Below are 19,028 nucleotides of genomic sequence, written 5' to 3' on the forward strand. Positions count from 1 at the left end.
TGGAGTTTATTTCTTTTTAATTTTTCTTTTAGTTTTGGATTGAAATATTCAGAAAATATTTTTCATTTTTCCTTCAGCTTCAGCTTCTTTGTTCTCTGGTTAAGATTCATAGATTAGATAGATTAGCTTCATAGACTGTTTGAGATTACAGACAAAGCAGTGTCTGAAATGTGAGAAAAGACCTTCTGGCAACATACAACATACAACTTTTAGTTGAAAGCTTTTATGAAAGTTTGATGAGATGATAATGGTCATGGAAAATATTCAGAGGCATATAGTTTGGAGGAATCTGATTTGAAAGCTGTAAATCAAAGAGATATTGACTGTACAGATGGAGAACTAACTGAGTTGAGTCCATACATCTCTCTGAACTTCAAGTCTGCATTTGTTTACAGGAGCAGAATCATGACATGGATAACTGATAAATTCTTTTTCTAAGGAGGACTGGGGAAGATTGGGGAATGGATTTATTACTCTTAATTGCAAACTTTTTTTATTTGGACTTTGTTGGGAAGATAGACTAATTGTGGAGATTGAATGAATTATATTTAACTAGACAACAAGTGATAACAAATGGTACCAAGAAACAAATCCAGTCTGAATTACTTTTAACTTTTGGAATGATTTTGAATAGATAAGATAATGGTAATCAGTCCTGTTTTAATGCCTAAACCTACCTGCAAATCTTTAAAGCAACCATGTCTCCTCCCAAGGTCTTATGGCTACAGTACAAAACTGCCATAAAATCCAGGGAAAAAATACAGCTATTTGAAAGGATTCATGATAAATGCTATACTCGTACCCATGTGCTCTGAAGTACTTGGTAGAATTAAATTCAACACATTGTACAGTAATAATATTCTTAATAGTGTTTAATTTCTCAAAATATGTTCTCTGTATTTAAACATACATGTTTAATTATCACTGCTTCATTACCTTCTAAATTTTAAAAGGTTATCTTTCATTTTAATTGTAGTCAAACTATTGTCCACATTGCAATCAAACTACATGAAATGTGTAGTTCCATTTGGTAAAAGGGACTGATATATTAGCCAAGTTGTTTTCTTTTCTGTAAGTAAATAATTTTTCATCCATATCTATTTGTATATCTAAAATACCTGTAATTTTTCTTACATTATTACCCACATGATAAATGCAAACATTAGTTTGACCCAATGATCTCCTCCTTTTTCTGAATATCAATAAGTTGTAAATTGACCACTCCTCAAATAAGAAAATTAATAAACCATAGATCTTCTCTGTCTATCTATCTAATTCAGAGCAGCAAAGCACTGTCCAATGCTAAAGAGATAGCTGTTAGTGGGTTTTTTTTAAATACTGGGAGTGATGATACCAAGAAATAGTATCTTGCTAGGTCGTAATATTTTCCAGAGGTTTGGACCACATTATATTTTAAAAGGCTATCAGTTACTGGAGTTAATTTACAGGAATATAATCTAGAATAAAGTACAAAAGCAAATAGCATAGTTATGATATAGATTATATTGATTGGACATTGCTTGCTAAGTGGCCAAAAGAATCATACAATGAACACATAAATGCATTTAATGCACTGTCGGAAGAGAAAATATAGTTGCATCTTTCATTAATAATCAAATAAGAGCAACATATACCCTGCACTAATCCAATTTAATTCAACAGTTGATTATGATCAACATTTCCACTGTGCTAACATGAATACATCCATATTCACTAGCTGTGTATTAATATCAAGGTGCATAAAAATGGGATTTCCAATAATTTATTAAGTTCACGTTTGCAATGCAATACAATTCCTATGAATTATTAATTATAACATGAAGGCTTATGGAATAAAAAATAAAACCCTCAATAATCAGAAATTTGTACAGATTCATAAACTCTTGGAGACAGATCTGATAGGTAATAGTATCAACAACAACAGAATCTATTTAGGTTGTTTGTGCATAACTCTGTCTGACTTTAATCATACTGCTACTCTTCTTCAGAACAAACTAGATTGTTTATGCAAACAGATAAGAAAATCTATGCTGAGTTTAAAAAAATAAAACCACATTATCCTTGATTTAAATGAATTTATTTAAAACATATATAACAAAATAATTGTAATGCGCCAAACACTTATTACACAACTTTATTACTAGTAATAAAATAAGCAGATATTGCCTGCCAAAGAAAGAAAGTCAATCAAACATTCAACTCTGAATGTTTCAGAAAAATGTTTAAATGTATATATTGAAATGTGTATATATTGGAAAATTTGCAATTAGCAATAATTGTACCCCAAATAAACCTCATTGGCTATAATACTGATACTGCAGAGAAAGACTGTACATCATCTGGAAAGAAGACAGGCGGGATCTGATGGGTGTCAGTTACTGTCCTGTATGAAATCCAGAGCATCCAAGAGAACATCAGTAAGATGGCACCCACAGAAGAGCTGCCTGAGAGAATGCCTGTGTAACAGCAGTCATGGGGCAAAATAGCAACTATGGTCAAGACAAGACACTGAATGGGATTTTACAATTGACAGATAGTTCAGGTGGGTGCATTGGGAAATACTATCAGTGGGTGGAGTGGGCTGGAGTCGGACTAAAAGATAGCAGCACAAGAACAGGCAATAAGTACCAGATCCATAGAAGGAGGGTATACCTCACTGGACAGGATCCAAGGTGCAGACTACCTCTCTGGAGACCTAAGGGACAATCCTACCAATAAGTGGTAGGGTATTTCACTGAATGGCACAACCAGCTGGCATTGTGTACAGGAACATCTGCACTGTGTATGGATTAATTTAGAACAGGGATTCCACAGGTCATGGAGAATGATAGGGCTAAGATCCTGATTTCTAGATCCCAATTTCCAGATCCAGATGGACAGGCAGGTACTGACCAATCAACCAGACATCGAAGTAACAGACAGGAATCAGAAAGTAGCCGTGATGGATGATGATAGATATAACAGTGTCAAGTGACAGCAACATAAGGAATTAGAGAGGATATGGAAAGTAAAAATCAGTAGTCCCAGTAATGGTCGGAGCACTTGGGGCTGTGACTCCTAAGAGGCTCCAAAAACCTGAAGATCTTTACCATACATTTTAGTTTTCTCCAAAATACTGTACAGATTTTTACAATCACAATACAGATAGTCCTCAACTTACAACTACAATTGAGCCCAACATTACTGTTGCTAAGTGAAACATTTGTTAAATTAGTTTTGGCTCATTTTATGACCTTTCTTGCTGCAGTTGTTAAGTGAATCACTGTAGTTGTTAAATTAGTAACATAGTTGTTAAGTGAGTCTGGCTTTTCCATTGACTTTGCTTGTCAGAAGGTCGCAAAAGGTGATCACATGACCCTAGAACACCGCAACAGTCCTAAATATAAGTCAGTTGCCAAGTGTCTGAATTTTGATCATGTGACCATGGGGATGTCGCAATAATCATAAACCACGTTTTTCAGTGCCATTGTAACTTTGAACTGTCACTAAACGAAGTGTTGTAAGTCAAGAACTATCTGTATTGCAATCAACTTTCTTCTAAGACGAATCCCTTCAGTTTAGAATAATATAATAGGCTTTTGAATGATGTCCAGAGACTTTTATATTATCTATTTCTACTCCCTTTCCTTGGCAATCAAAATGGATACATACTGTAAATGCAAAAGCATATTGAATATACTAGTTGTATAAAATGCAGTAAAGTAAGATATGAACTTACTATTGAGTGTCATAATGTTATCTGTTCCCGGATGATGAAAATTTATACCCATACGACCTAAAAAAAGTTAAACAAAATTTTAATACTAGAGTTAATTTTTTAAAAAACTAGAGTTTGAAAATCAAACAGATATGAAGTGTTAATCATCTCAAAATGTGTTCCATCGCTTCTTCTATAAAAGATATATAATAATAACTATATGCTATGTTCATTAAAGGTAAAAGATAACAAACCGTCTGAGAAAAAAATGAACCTAAACATGTTAATCTCTTTTTATTGGTTTCTTTAGAATGGAACTAGTTCTGCTCATTTTTAATTCTTGGAATTTGATTTTTAGATTAACAGAAAACACACTTTTCAATTAATTAACTTTAACAAGAAACAGTACCTAATGTTAAATATTGTGCTTTGGAGGAAAAATAAACGGACAATGCCTTACCTGAACATCCATTTTCGGGGGGCTGCGTCTACACTCCATAGTGGGATAAATCCTCTTCTCTGACATCAACTGAGAGAACTTTCAATTAAATCAATACTTCACATTGTGCTCTAGCCACGCCCCCCTTGCCCTCAATTCCCCAGTCTTGAACGAAGGCGCAGCACAGTAAGTGGAACCACAAATTTTATTAAGAAATAGTCTCACTACCTCAACAATAAAGAAACAACGGAGCAGGAAGCCCCAACAACAACAGAGGGAGGGGATGGAGTGTAGATGCAGCGCCCCGAAAATGGACATTCAGGTAAGGCAATGTCTTGTTTTCCAGTGCACTGCGTCTACACTCCATAGCTGGGACATACCCAAGCCTAATTCCCAGGGCTGGGTGGCTGACTGCTCCCATCAGAAGACCCCGAAACCACCCTTTGCAAGACCCTTCCCCCAAAAGATGGCTCGGACGAGGCGTAAACATCAATTTTATAGTGCTGGATAAAAGGCAACAACGAAGTCCAAGTGGCCGCCCGACATATGTCCAACACCGAAGCCTGTGTCGCCCAGGCTGCTGAAGTGGCCGCACTCCGTGTTGAATGAGGCAAAATCCTGGCCGGCACCAGGCGAGCCTGGCGTTCATAGGCGGCCGAGATACAGGCCTTAATCCAACGGCCCACCGTCGATGAGGAGACCTTCTGGCCCATAGAACCCGGGTGAAACGAAACGAGAAGGGCCTCTGACTTATAAAATGAAGCAGTTAGGCGAATATAATGACACAGAGCCCTGCGAACATCGAGGGTGTGCCAGAGAACTTCACGATGATGCCTGGGAGAAGGGCAGAAATCTGGTAGAACAATCTCCTGCGAGCGGTGAAACCACGAGTTTACTTTGGGCGTAAACGCAGGATCCAGCCAGAGCACCACCGTATTAGCATGAAATATGCATAGATCTTTCTTAACGGAAAGTGCTGCAAGTTCGGAGATCCTCCGGGACGACGTGATTGCTAAAAGAAAGGCTACTTTAAACGAAAGAAACTTGAGAGAAATAGAGCCAAAGGGTTCAAACGGAGGGACCGTGAGAGCTTGCAAAACCAAAAGCAAATCCCAAGATGGGTAACGATGGACCGTGGGAGGATGTAAGTTCGAAGCGCCATGAAGAAAGTCTCGCACCCACGGGTGATGAGACAAGGAGTGGTATGGAGGAAAGGAAATCACCGTGGAAAGTGCCGCCAACTGGCGGCGCAAGGTGGCTAGAGCCAAACCTCTGTCCAATCCCGACTGGAGAAAGTCAAGAACATCCTGGATGGCTGCTGAAGTCGGATCCACATGATGGCCAGAACACCAATGACAAAAGGTCTTCCAAGAAGCCTCATAGATCTGCGTCATGGAGGGCCTGCGGGCCGCCTGAATAGTGCCGATTACCGGGTTCGACAGCCGACCTTTCCTCAGGATGAGCCGTTCAAATGCCAGACGGCCAACTGGAGCCATTGAGGCTCTGGATGGCAGATGGCCCCCTGGCACAGGGCGATCCGATGGGGAGGGATCACCCATGGGTTGGTCACTGAAAACTCCGCTAGGTTGGCAAACCAAGGCTGGCGCGGCCAATTCGGAGCCACCAGCAGCACCTCCGCCCTTTCTGCAATCATCTTCCGGATCACCTGTTGAATCAGCGTGATTGGGGGAAAAGCATACAACAGTCCAGTCAGCCAACGACACCTCACGGTGTCCGAGTCCTCTGCTAACGGAGTCGGATAATCGGAAATGAAGCGAAGAAGCTGGGCGTTGGCGGGACTGGTGAACAGGTCGACCACTGGTGATCCGAAGCGGAGAGACAGTTCCCGAAACAACCGCAGATGCAGTTGCCACTCGGCCGGGTCGATCAACTCTCTGCTGAGCCAGTCCGCTCGCGTGTTGGCCGCCCCGGAGATATGGTTCGCACGAATTGATAGAAGATGGCGTTCCGCCCAACTGAAGAGCATCAGGGCATGTAACCTCATCCCACCTTCTCGATTCACGTGCACCTTGGTGGCTGTGTTGTCCGTGAGGACCAGAATGTGACGGCCCTGAATGGCGGAACGAAAGTGAAGGAGGGCAAGCCAAATCGCTCGAAGTTCGAGATGATTGATGTTGTGGAGGCGCTCCGACTGGGACTACAGTCCCTGGGCCACTTAGTTGGCAAGGTGGGCACCCCACCCGTGGAGACTGGCATCGGTGGTGATCACGATCCGGTCCAGGCCCAGAAAATGGCAGCCCCGCAGGATGGCTGACGATGTCCACCACCGGAGGGAAAGACATACCTGGGGAGGCACAAACACCTTCCTTGCTGTGTTGGAGCACCCCGTCCGCTGAAAGGGAAGGAGTAGCCATTGTAGTGGGCGAGAATGCCTGCGTGCCCAAGGAACAATGTGAAAGCAGGAAACAAGCTTCCTGAGAAGTTGCGAGAGTGTCAATAGGGAAACCGATCTCTGGGCCAGGACCTGGTCCAGTAAGTTCGTAATGTTCCGCACCTTCTCCGGCGACAAAAACACCTGCCCTTTCACAGAGTCTATCACGGATCCGAGATGGAAGTGGATGGCACAAGCTGACTCTTGTCCAGATTTATGGTGAACCCGTGAGCCCGAAAGGCAGAAAACACCATTTCCATGTCTCGAGCCGCTTGGGCCCGGGAGGACGAGAGGACCAGGACATCGTCCAGGTAAGATAAAATCCTCACCGGAACCGAGCTGAAGGTCGCGTTGACCGCTGCCACCAACTTGGTGAAAGTCCTGGGCGCTGAAGAAAGCCCGAACAGCATGGCACAGTACTGGTAATGCCTGCCCACAAACTCGAACCGCAGAAACTGGCGATGCGAGGGATGCACTGGCATATGAAGATAGGCCTCACGTAAGTCCATCGACTGCATGAGATCCCCTTGGCGCACCAAAGAAAGAATCGAATGTAGAGAGTGAATTTTGAACCGGCGGTAACGTACTGCCAGATTCAGTTGTTTCAAGTTGAGGATCCCTCTGACATCCTCCCGAGTTCTTGGGCACCAGAAAAAGAACTGAGTAAAATCCGGTTCCCAGCTGGTCCAGTGGCACTGGTTCTATCGCCCTGATATCCAGTATGTGAGCTATTTCCACTAACATCAGACGACGAAGCTCGGCAGAACGAGGAATGGGGCACCGGATGAATCACCCCGGTGGACGGTCCGTGAACTCGATCGAGAGGCCCTCGGAGACAGTATGACGTACCCAAGCATCCGACGTCGACAGCTCCCACTGGTGGTGAAAGGCCTGGAGACGACCGCCTACTGGACCAGACGCCGGTGAGTCATTTGCCCCGCTGGAAAGGCTTGGCACCAGATCCACAAAAGGGTCGTTTTGAAGCGGCCTGAGGTCTCGAAACCGCTGTCTGTCGGAAAAACGGTCAGAAGACTGGAACAACTGTCGATAACTGGAGGACCCCCTGGCCCCGGAGTAGGATCGAAAAGACTGGCGGGGTGTGTAAGGAGTATAACGCCTGTCCTGCTTGCGAAAGGTCGATGGTAGAACTTTCCGCTTATCCTTGTCTTCCACAAGGACCGGTTCCAGGGCGGCCCCGAACGGGCTGGGCGCCCTGTAAGGGGCTGCTGCCAGCTTCCATTTCGTTTTGATATCAGCCTTCCAAGGGCGCAGCCAGAAGAGGCGGTGTGATGTGATGGAAGATGCCATAGCACGCGAAGCAAATTTCACAGAATTCAGCGAAGCGTCAGCTGAATATTCTGTGGCTGCAATGATCTGATTCACATCTTGGTGTAAACGGGTAGCCTTGGCAGGCAGCCGTTCCTGTAACTGTCGCAGCCAAATTAACGAAGTGCGGTTAAAGAAAGAAGTGGCCGTAGCGGTTCTAATGGCCCAGGCCACCGCTTGATGTGACTTGCGAAAGGCCAGTTCCACACGTCTGTCTTCCGATTTCAGACCGTCCAACAGGTCAGAAGAAATCACCGACTGTGAAGCGAGACTCGCCACCCGCATGTCAACAGCTGGTAAGTCCAAAAGCGCCTCCAGCTTAGGGGCAGGGCAGGAAAGTTTCTTGTCCTGATTGCTAGGCGCAGTCAACGACCCGGGCTGACCCCAAGGAGCTTGGAGGATGTCCATGAACAGTTGGGGACACGGAATAAAATCTTTTTCCTGCTTGGCTTGTTTGAACAAGGCATCATGAGGACCCACTTCCAACTGGGAAGAAGTGGGTTGTACCCCCACCGAACCCAGATTAGTTGTTAAACGACCCTTGTGGAGAAGGGACTTAAACAAGGCTGGCAGAAATAACCCCGTAAAGGCTGGGGAGTCAGGCAACAAACCTTCGTCCTCGGAAAATTCGAGATCTTCAGGATAGTCCTCCTCCTGGTCAGAATCAGCAGAAGAATCAGACTCACGTCGGCGAGGGGACCGGGTTTTGTGAGGCACCGGAGCATGAGACGGAGCTTGAGTCGACCCAGGAGACGGCCCTTGAGGTGATTGCTGGGCACCCGCTGCCATAATGGCCGCCAAAGCTGTGGAAAGCATGGTTTGGAAGTCAAACTGTGTGCCCACAGGAGGTGGCTCCAAGGCACGAAGCCCTGCCGCTGTGGGCGTAAAGGTAGCAGTAGGCGCCAGCCTGCGGGCCAGAGGAAAAGTGTCCAATCCTGCAGCAGACACATCTGGCAGAGACTGTGACACACCCTTGGACAAGGCCAATGGAACTGGTGAAGGAGTCCCAGCAGTGGCGGGCCCGGGAGCGAGTTGCGTTGATTGCGATGGTCCCACCTCACCGGAGAGCGAAGTGGCCATTGCTCACTTAGCCTTCTCGTACTGCCGCTGAAAAGCCTTATGGCGCCGGAGGGCGTCCCTGTCAGCTGTGGCAGAGGCCTTGGAATGATGGGACTTGCGACTGGCAGATACAGACCGCTTGCCCACTTTCTTCTTTTGAGACCTGGCAGATCTGGGAGGGCTGGCCTCCTGTTCTAGATCCGACAAAAGTGACGAATCTGACATAGTCACTCGTTGAAATGAACTCTTCAGGAAGCAAATGAAAAGGTAATGTAATGGGTTTTTTTTTTTAACTCAAGGAACAAGCCAACAACTGGTGGGACTGAGGACCCCAAAGTTCGACCACCAGTGTGGGGCAGGTACGGAGCACAAACGAGCAGGAATAGACTGCAGCAAGGAGAACAGCGGCCGCTGGGTAGAGATATAAAACCAGGTCCCTACGATGCAAAGGCAGTCAGCTAGCCAGGGATGAGAGAGCCTTGCAATGCTGCAGCAACGTAGTGTGAGCCGGGGGAGGCCACACCCCGACAACCTGCCGAAGGCCCGGGACTGTCACTCAACAGCGGCCTTCATCCAAACAAAATGGCGGGCGCGATCTAGTGAATGTAAAATGGTGGCCGCAAGGCGACTCCGCCACCTGTTATGTCAGCCATGAGGAGTCCGGCCTAAGGGCGGCGCCGGGGCTGGCAACCAGAGAAACGGCCGCCCATCTTCCCTCAACGAAAATGACTCACTCCGTGTGTGATCTGCCGCCAAGCCTCAGATCTGCCACAACGAAAGACGGCGCCGCCCGCAGAAACTGACGGGACCGCTGCCGCTCGTCGGGAAACTGCTGAGGCGTGAAAAATTGTGCTAAAGCCGCAATAGGCCGCACTTGCCGCTCCGCCGCCTACCTAACTGGAGAGCTGATAGAAATGCAATCTGGTGGCAGGGGTTACGACGGCGAACCGCCCAGCCCCCCCTTCGCCAGCAGCAAATTCGTCAGCCGGATCCGCCCCGAGGGGTCAGACTCCAGCGGCTGCGAGCGCTCAACATGCTAAGCACGGAACGGCCCAGATCACTCAGGCACGCTGCCGGCGAATGCAGCTGACCAGCGGCAAGCAATCACCACGTCTTCGCTCTCCACACGAAACAAAAAACCATTCAAAAATAAAGAAACCTCTAAACTCAAGAAACTAGAAATAGAGCACAGAGCCAAAAAAAAAAATCCTCTGTCTGTCAGCAACTGAGAGAAAGACTGGGGAATTGAGGGCAAGGGGGGGCGTGGCTAGAGCACAGAGTGACGTATTGATTTAATTGAAAGTTCTCTCAGTTGATGTCAGAGAAGAGGATTTATCCCAGCTATGGAGTGTAGACGCAGTGCACTGGAAAACTTATTATTCCCTCATCTCCAGCCCATTGACTCAACAGGGAAATCTGGGAAGAAATACTAGCAAGCTTCTTGTTGTCAAAACTTAGTGTTTCTTTAGCTGATTACTGATAGTGTGAGTAGAAATAACTTGCTTATGCTTCCTCAAGAAAAGTGAAAGCCTATTTTATATGTCTACTGTAGTTTGGATTCTCATTAACTCGTGAGTGTATGAAATCTTTTGCTTCTGGAAACTATTACAAGCCTCTTTAATTCATTCAGAACTGTGTTGTGGTAAAGACAATGGAAATATTAATCACTGAGTCTCTGAACTGAATCTTATATATCTTGAAAACACCTTTATTCCATTATTTAATTTGAGTCTCAGTTCTCCATCTCCCCAAGTACAGTACGATGTGAAATAAACAGCTTTTAAAATCAGTAAAACTGGGTTTTAGCATCTTATAATACAAAATATACCATAAATCATAGCCTTTACAATAAGAATTGTAGGTAAAGCTGAGTCAGAAGGATCTTGGTGTTTTAAAAAATAAAAAGGAAGAAAGAAACAATAAAAATCTCCATAAGAGCTGATTCTTGTTATATTCTAAGTAGAACAGTTTTGGAACATCTTGTACTTCACAAGAATTAATGGAAGCATGGAAGCAGTAATTTATTCCACACTATTTAAAATTTAATATGTTATCCTATTCTTTTCCCTAGAATGATTAAAGCAAAATAATGTAAATGTAAGTTCAATAGCAATGGCTAATCTCTTCAGCAGGAATTATTATCCCCTATTGCAAACAGGGGATCCTCTTCACAAGTTTATTATTTAGCTTTAATTAAGAGACCTGAAGCAAGAATATTATCTTCTGAACAAGAGAATCTAAGTATGTTACAAAAAATGTACTCAGTTATGCCCCTGCCAAAAACAGTTTCCAGGACTTAACCTAGCAGTTTTGGCATTTCTGTAAAAGGTTTCAAGACAATCTTCTACTTCCCCAAGGGAGAAACAGCAAACAAATCCTTTATAAACTTCAGATAAGAGTGCAGAAGAATCCCATTTGGCACACAAAATTCTGCCAAAATAACTGTCAAATAACCAAATTGCAGTAAATGGTTTGTATATGAGTTGGTAACATAGAAGTGAAGCTTGTAATTATGGCACTAAACACATTTAAAAATACTTTTTTCTTGCTTTGCTAAAGTCAGGTACAAAAATAGAACCAAATCTGTGACATCTGATGTGCGTGTGTGCATGTTGTGTTCATTCAAGTCACTCTACCAGGGACTGGCTGCCTGACATTTTGTCACCTGCTTTTTGGCTTTCTATTTTTAAGTTACACTTAACAACTATCTTCTCAGAAAATCAAAATGTCAAGATGTATAATGTGTATATAAGTGTGTGCATGTGTGTGCATATATGCATGCAACCATACACGTACTTTATATGTTATTGCAATATAAAGAGATTTAACCTAAAAATGTCATGATTTTAAGCTCTTCACTCAAATTAAAGCTGAAATACATTATAGAAACTATTTCATTCAATAGTATTAGTAATGATAAACACAGTTTCAAAAGTATCTCATGGATGCAGAAAACTGAATGCATTCCATTTTATTTCAGCTAAACCCAAGAATCACAATCCAAAACTAAACTTTTTTAAGTAAGATAAGAGCTAAAAACTAAATGATAACTGACTGAAACCATTACAGACACAATTGGTTTTCTGGTTGAAATTCTTAGGTTTAAAATAATTAAGTAACTAACTAAGGATCCTTATTCAGTTTTCAGATTATGATTACTACTGGTCCCACCCATCCTTGATTATTGTATAACCTCTCTATATTCAAATATTTTCCGCTTAGATGTTCTCTATTTTACTCCCTAGTCTAGATAGAGTAAGTATGAGATAAAACACTCCTATAGGGGGCTACTCTATTTTCCTATTTGTTTAAGTATAGCACACAGATGTTTCTGCAATCGCTTTGCCTCTCTATGGTAGGTCTGCAGGTGGTTCTGGGGGCTATTCTGAATCATCACAGAATGCCAAGCAAATGTTCAATTACAATTATGAAATGTCAATTTGTATGTATTATATTTTAAGATTCTCAGAGCTGAAAATTAAGATGATAAAATATGGCAAAGAAGTAAAGGGGAAAAAAAACCAACAGAAATACTGTATGGGGTAGTCCGCTTAACCTAGTCAATGGCCGGAATATATTTCATTTTTGCTCTCAAGCCAAAGGTAGTTAGCAGTTTGGTATGGATTTTGTTTTTGTCGTCCAGTAAATATACACTTAACAATTCCCATTAACATAGTGAGAAAACAAATTAGTCAGAAGCTTTTAACAGTTGCAATATTTCATTAAATATTGACTTTAACAGTATTTTGCAATATTACAAGTAATCCTTGTTTAACAATGACAGTGGGGAGTGCTGGGATTTCCATCGCTAAGTAATACAGTTGCAAGTGAGATGTCACATGATCATACTGCTTAGCAATGGAAATCCCAGCATTTCCTATTGCCAGCATTAAGCAAAAATCATTAAGTAAGTCCCCAGGAGGCCAGTAAGTGGCTGCTGCAGGGCAGGGGAAGGTACATGGATTGCCTGTAACTTACTGGAGTGACTTGCCACCTGCCCGGCTGGCTTCCTCTTTGGCTTTGCTTGGGGAAAGTCGGCAGAGAATGTTGCAAATAGTGATCATATGATGCTGTCATAAGTGCAGGCCAGTTGTCAAGGGCCAGACTGCAACCACATGACCACATGAGTGCTGGGACTGTGGGAACTTTGAGGACTGATTACTACTTGTTCAGCACCATCTTAACAGTTGCTGAATGAGAGTGGTCATTAAACAGCTACCTATAGACAATATATTTAATATTGGTTGGAAGTTTCAATGCAAGAGAATCAGAGCAAACAATAAATCATTCTTTGCTAAATTTCACTGCCAGCCGTTATCTTTTATAACAACATCCGTCATTGTCCCAAAGGTGCTTTTTCAAGAGGCAACTGGACTTTCTGGTTTTTCTTTGTAACATTTTGCTTCTCATCCAAGAAGCTTCTTGAGCTGAAGAAGCTTCTTGGATGAGAAGCAAAATGTCTTCAAAGAAAAACCAGAAAGTCCAGTTGCCTCTTGAAAAAGCACCTTTGGGACAACCATGACCCGGATGACTGAGAATCTCCATAGACAACATCCCTCATTCTATGCCACCAGTTTAAAGATGTATACAGTGATTATAGAGGGCTTTATCCAGACTTTCACGAAACTGTATGTGGTAATTTTAAATAGGTCTATTAATGATGATTATATTATCCAGCAGAATATAGCTGCTGGGCTAATTCCAAGCTCTCTTTGTTAGCTTATGTTAGGATCTCTCAGAATTTAATCCACTATTTATCCAGGCTTGCAAATGTTAGTTGACCTGAAAGTGACCACTTTCCTGTTACCTTGTGGCTGAAAAAATTGTATAGGCTGTTTTTAACTTCTTGCCAGATTGCAACAGTGGCTGATGACCTTTGCTCAATGGACATCACAGCAAGCAGCAATAATAATTAACTTTATTAGAGGGAAACCAGTCAAGGCTCTTTATTCAGTAATAGTGGATAGTAAGTTTCCAATTTCAGCTTGTACAAAACACAAGTAACAAGATCATTTGGTATGTAATTTAAAAACCATAATAACCCTTGAAACAGTGACACTGATTAATAATCTAAAATATCAAAAATATCTTTCTGATCCTAAGAAGGCTAACCTAGCCTCTTTTTGATGTCCTTAATTGAAGACATTATTCTGCCAAGCTTTTAACAATTTCATTCTCCAATATTATTATTCTGTTAATACTTTGCTATTCAACTATTTTAGTATACATATTTAAGCTATTTATTGTTCTCATTTCTACAAATTCCCTTCTGTTAAACAGATGAGACAGTAGAAGAATATTCTAAATATATACATGTATTCTAAATATATATATGCATATATTAGAAAGTAGCTGACTAAACAGCTAAGTAATGTTTAATTTTAAGAACCTTTGCACACTGCTCAATTACTTCTCAAATTTTTAAAGACCCTGAAATAATTCCATTTTCCAATACATGAAAAAGGATAAGCATGAATTTATCAAACATATTTAATATGAAAAATCTTTCCCTGGCTTTCAAGCAATCAATTCAAGATGCATAGAATTAAAAAGGGTTAGAAGTGAATTGCATAATTTTAGACACATGACCTCAGCTGACTGCATTTGGAATAGAGATTTTGGACAGTCTTGCAAACTAAGTGTTTTTCCTTTAAGTGTATATTTTTCACTTAGCCTTGCTAGAATCTTAATACAAACTACAAGTAAGAAACACTAGCATTATCAGTTCTGAACAAAAGTAACTATATAACTAACAAAATAATGACATAAACCAGTGTTGGATGTGATAACAGCTCTAAAAACTCAACCAATGAAAGGAGATACAGAAGTCGGGATGGGTTGGGAAAGATCTAGAAGCACACTTTCTGCATAGTGTACAGAAAGCAGAGTTAGGAGGGCCTCCTAAAAAAATCTACTGCAATAATTCAGGTGGGATACCACTAATGCAAGGACTAATGGCATTGTAAATTCTAGAGGCATGAACATTATTTGATTTGTTCTAATTGTTTGATTTAACTTTGTATACCACCCAGAAAGAAATTACATATGTTAGGTTTTAGTTAGTAAATGTTTCTGGACCATTTATGGGTCTCCTTGGTTGGATTATTCTTAAAAGTATATACTGAATTAGGAATTGGAGCTGATTAATATTTTTTTTCTAATTTTAAGATTGTTCTTATTCATGTGCCAGACTGCACATCTACTGAGTTCTTAAAAATAAAAAGGAAAGTTGTAGAAAAATTCATGAGAAATTATAACTGTGGGAAGTTCTCACAGTTAATTGTAATAGTTGTTTACTTTGGAAGTTATATATGTCAAAAGCTCTGGCATCCTGTCTATCTAACAAGATTTAAAATGCACATGCCACAAGTTTGTTACACACACTCCTTTCAAAATAGAACAAACCAGGTGCTTTAACATTATGTTTATTTCTTTGACTTAATTTAAAATAGATGATCTAAGATATTTTTTGGAGAAAAAGGCCAATCTATAAACTATGATTTGACATCTAACTGTATCATTAATCATACTATATACTTACTTTTCATCTCAGTTAACTGAGATTCTAAAATTAAGGAGTAGCTTTAAACATTTAGCAATTTATTTACTAGCAAAAAAAAAAAAAGCAATAACACATCAAAATGTTATAGCAGAAAAAAAGCTGATTTTCTTTTAAGGTAAGTATGAACATATGAATATTCCTAACCTGTAAAATGATTCCTCCACATTATATCAGCGAAACTCATTGGTGGGCCACTGGGAGGGTAGTGTTTACCTTTAAGAGGTTCATGATCAGTCCTTATCATATCCATTAATGAGTTTTCCAAAGAGTGCAAGTTAAAAGTATCATAGGGCCGATTCCGGTCCTAGGAAAAAAACAAAGCAAAACAAAAAAAGGACCGTTACAAAATTGTCACTAAACAATGCAGTCATTTAACACTTATTCCATTCATCACAAATTATTATAAGATTAGCAAAAATATGCAAAGCTCAAGTTAATAATTCTTTTAACAAATGTTGAGAACAGTAGGACAAGTGAACAAGAAGGAGGACCATACTTATCATTGGCCAGAAATGCAATTTTTTCTAACAAATTATTTTAACATATTAGCATAAATGTACTTTTTCACTTTCTAACTGCATTCTGAAGCAAAGGCATTGATACCTCCTATTTTCTCACACACTTAGTATGATCTATTAAAGTGTACAGTGGACAAAGGTTAAACAACTGACATATAAATCATATGATATTAACTGTCAACTGATCTAGAATGGGATGAAGGAGATGCCTTTACTCCCAATTAAATGAGTTTGTGTCAAGATGCATGTATTTGAATTTCAAGTTTATTGCAACTGTATTTCTCCCTCTTCAAAATCATCAAGTGTAATTCTACAGGTTCTTTCAAGCATAAAAACACTTTAGAGGAAGAGAAACAGTGGAATGCAAGAGTTATTTTTTGTGAATGGAATATTGCTTGCAATTTTTTGCATCCAAATCAGTTTACACTAAAACCCTTTACTTTAAAAAAATATAATTTAATGCTTCTATGAAGATTATAAAAATACAGTACAGAAAAAGACACTTTACCAAGATGAATTTTATATTTTATATATTTATTTCTGTTTGACAAACAAAAGCCAAGATACAAAGTAGGCAAGGAAATAAAATAAGCTTAATTTAAAATATATGCTACAAATAATACCATTTGCACCCAAGAAAAGGCTCTGTCCCTTTTGCTTGCAACATAAGGCAATTATTTTAATAATACTGCTGTTTCTATGAAGATTACAAGAAGTTAAATACTGTACAGAAACATATCCTTAACCAAAATGAATTTTACATTTCAAAGTATGTTGATAAACAGAAGCCAAGATATAGATGAAATAATCTTAATTTGAAATATATCCTGAAAATAACACTGTTTGCATCCAAGGAAAGCTCTACACTTTTAGCTTGCAAAATAAAGCAATTATTTTGATACAAAACCCTTGGGTAGAGTAAAATTGTGCAAACAACTTGGGAGCAGATAAATGCACTGAAGCACAACAGAAGAATAAGCAGTACGCAGCAGCTCTTGAAAATCTTTGCCAGAAATATTTTATTTTTTTAGTGCAAGCACAAAGTGCACACAGAATTAACATTCAAGGGACATTTATACTTTTTAAAAATGAATAAAATAAAAAGTTAATAAATTTTGGGCTCCAAATACTTTCTTTTTGCTAAATGTTCATCTTCCAGAAGAAAATACAGCACTAGGCTCCATTTACCAAGTTCAACTTGAAAAAATAAGTATAATTGGAGGAACCATCTGATTTACACACATACACATACGCACACTATAATTATCATTTAAGAGGAATTTATTTCCACAAATTATATTCAAACTTGTAGCTGATCTGAACTTGTTTACTGTTGGAAACGAATATATATGGAGTTATTCATTTTATCATATTTCCAATACTCGTTCTGTATATTTGCCTATTCCCCCCAAATCTGAACTGTCTGATCATGGGAATGTCATTTTTCCTACATTTAAATTCCCAATTAAAGGAATGCTGGTTGCCATAAAACCCAAGTTTAACAGCAACATCAAAGTACTTGAAGGCAAGAACTCAATGTTTGCTACTGATACAAGCAGAATAGTTTTTATAGTGATCATTAAAATGCCTAGCAAATGACTGCCAGGATTAAGATGGGGCTTGTTCATATAAACAAACATTATATACAGTTTATGAAGCTAACTAGAAATAAGAATGTACAATGATTTGGATGTGATCTGAAAGTGGTATTCCTGAATACACTGGAGTATAAACAAAACACTTATTTGCAGAATCCAATCTGGTCGGTCACGAAGACCAGAGGTTTAGTCTTCTGAGCTTTCGGACTCGTGCTGGAGCCCATCCTCAAGGAACATCTCTCTAGCAGAATGTGTTATAATAAATATGGTTATTTTAATAAATCACTTATTTGTGATTAATTAAAATAACCATATTTATTCTCAGGTTTCCATGCATTTAGAAACATTATTTAGAGTTGGATCCAAAGCATTGCCCAGGCATATTAAAAACTGACTAGAAAAATTAAGATTAGATTTTCTGATAAAGGGTTATTAAAGATCCACCAGAGCACTTATGGTTGAGGAAGAGTTTTTGTGAATGGGAAGCCCCATGGAGTTCCACTATTTCATGGCTAAAAACAGAAATTTTTAGTGCCTCAGCTGTATCCAAAATAAGTTTACCTAGATGCACAATGCATGCAATGCTAAAATAGAACATTGAAGTTACTTTAAGAGGTATAAAATCTTCAAAAGAAATGCCCTAAAAGAGAAGTTTAAATTTGTCTGGTTAAACTGTAGCAGAAAAATACTTCCTGCAAGTTTCCCAGTCCAGACATTATATAATATATAGACTGTTGCTTAAAATCCAAGATACACAGTATGTTTTTTTCTGGAAGTGACTAAGTCACCCCCAAAATACTTTGTAATTGTTACAAATAACAAAGAAAAAAAAAAGCTAAAACTAACTGTTTCACCATGAATAAATTTATCCTTACAAACTATATACATGAATATACAAAAGATAAAATTTGGATATATTTTAAACATTCTGTTTGGTAGTTTTCTATTCAACATAATTATAACCTCATTCATAAATCAATTTTCTACCAATTAACTTTTTAGTGCCTTACATAAAAATACAACAGCCAATAATGAAGTTCATCGTTAAAGATTACATGAATAAAGTCTCCATAGGACAAATTTAATGTATGGATGGCCAATTCTGCAAACATCACTGCTTAAATTCTGCAAATGAATTAATGCATAATACAATCTCCTTTAACCAACCATCCCATTTAAACGTGCCTGAACTATTCCTCCCTTGGGAAAGAGGTCAAGATAGCAAGTAACTGCACCAAAGACTGGAAGATCTTGGTACATTTCTCCTACTCTTGTCATTTCCTCCCAGAAAACTGTGAAACTACCAATCCAAACCTAGGGATTTACTGGTAAAAAAAGGGGCTCAATATGGCTTGTCTTAGAACAGGGGTGTCAAACTCAAGGCCCAGGGGCTGGATCTGGCCCGCGGGGTACTTAGATCCGGCCCCCAGGGCTGCC

The 19,028-nt window shown here is 40.1% G+C and overlaps 1 protein-coding gene across 14 annotated transcripts in view; it reads right to left on the reverse strand.

The window, feature by feature from the left end:
* The window catches only part of CPEB3 (cytoplasmic polyadenylation element binding protein 3), a 92,046-nt gene that overhangs the window by 31,668 nt on the left and 41,350 nt on the right, over positions 1–19,028 (reverse strand). For 9 of the 14 annotated variants that reach the window (XM_087871698.1, XM_034430448.3, XM_034430449.2 and 6 more), the window contains 2 exons: positions 15,620–15,779; positions 3,719–3,775 (listed from right to left, as the gene is read on the reverse strand). In XM_087871698.1, the coding sequence (XP_087727824.1) occupies positions 3,719–3,775; positions 15,620–15,779 (217 nt within the window). The remainder of the gene's footprint in view (positions 1–3,718; positions 3,776–15,619; positions 15,780–19,028) is intronic. The other 5 variants (XM_087871701.1, XM_087871700.1, XM_087871702.1 and 2 more) reach the window with 1 other exon arrangement.

This window comes from Pantherophis guttatus, chromosome 6 (genome assembly GCF_059756535.1).
Source record: "Pantherophis guttatus breed Tessera chromosome 6, ASM5975653v1, whole genome shotgun sequence".
Taxonomy (NCBI): Eukaryota; Metazoa; Chordata; class Lepidosauria; order Squamata; family Colubridae; genus Pantherophis; species Pantherophis guttatus.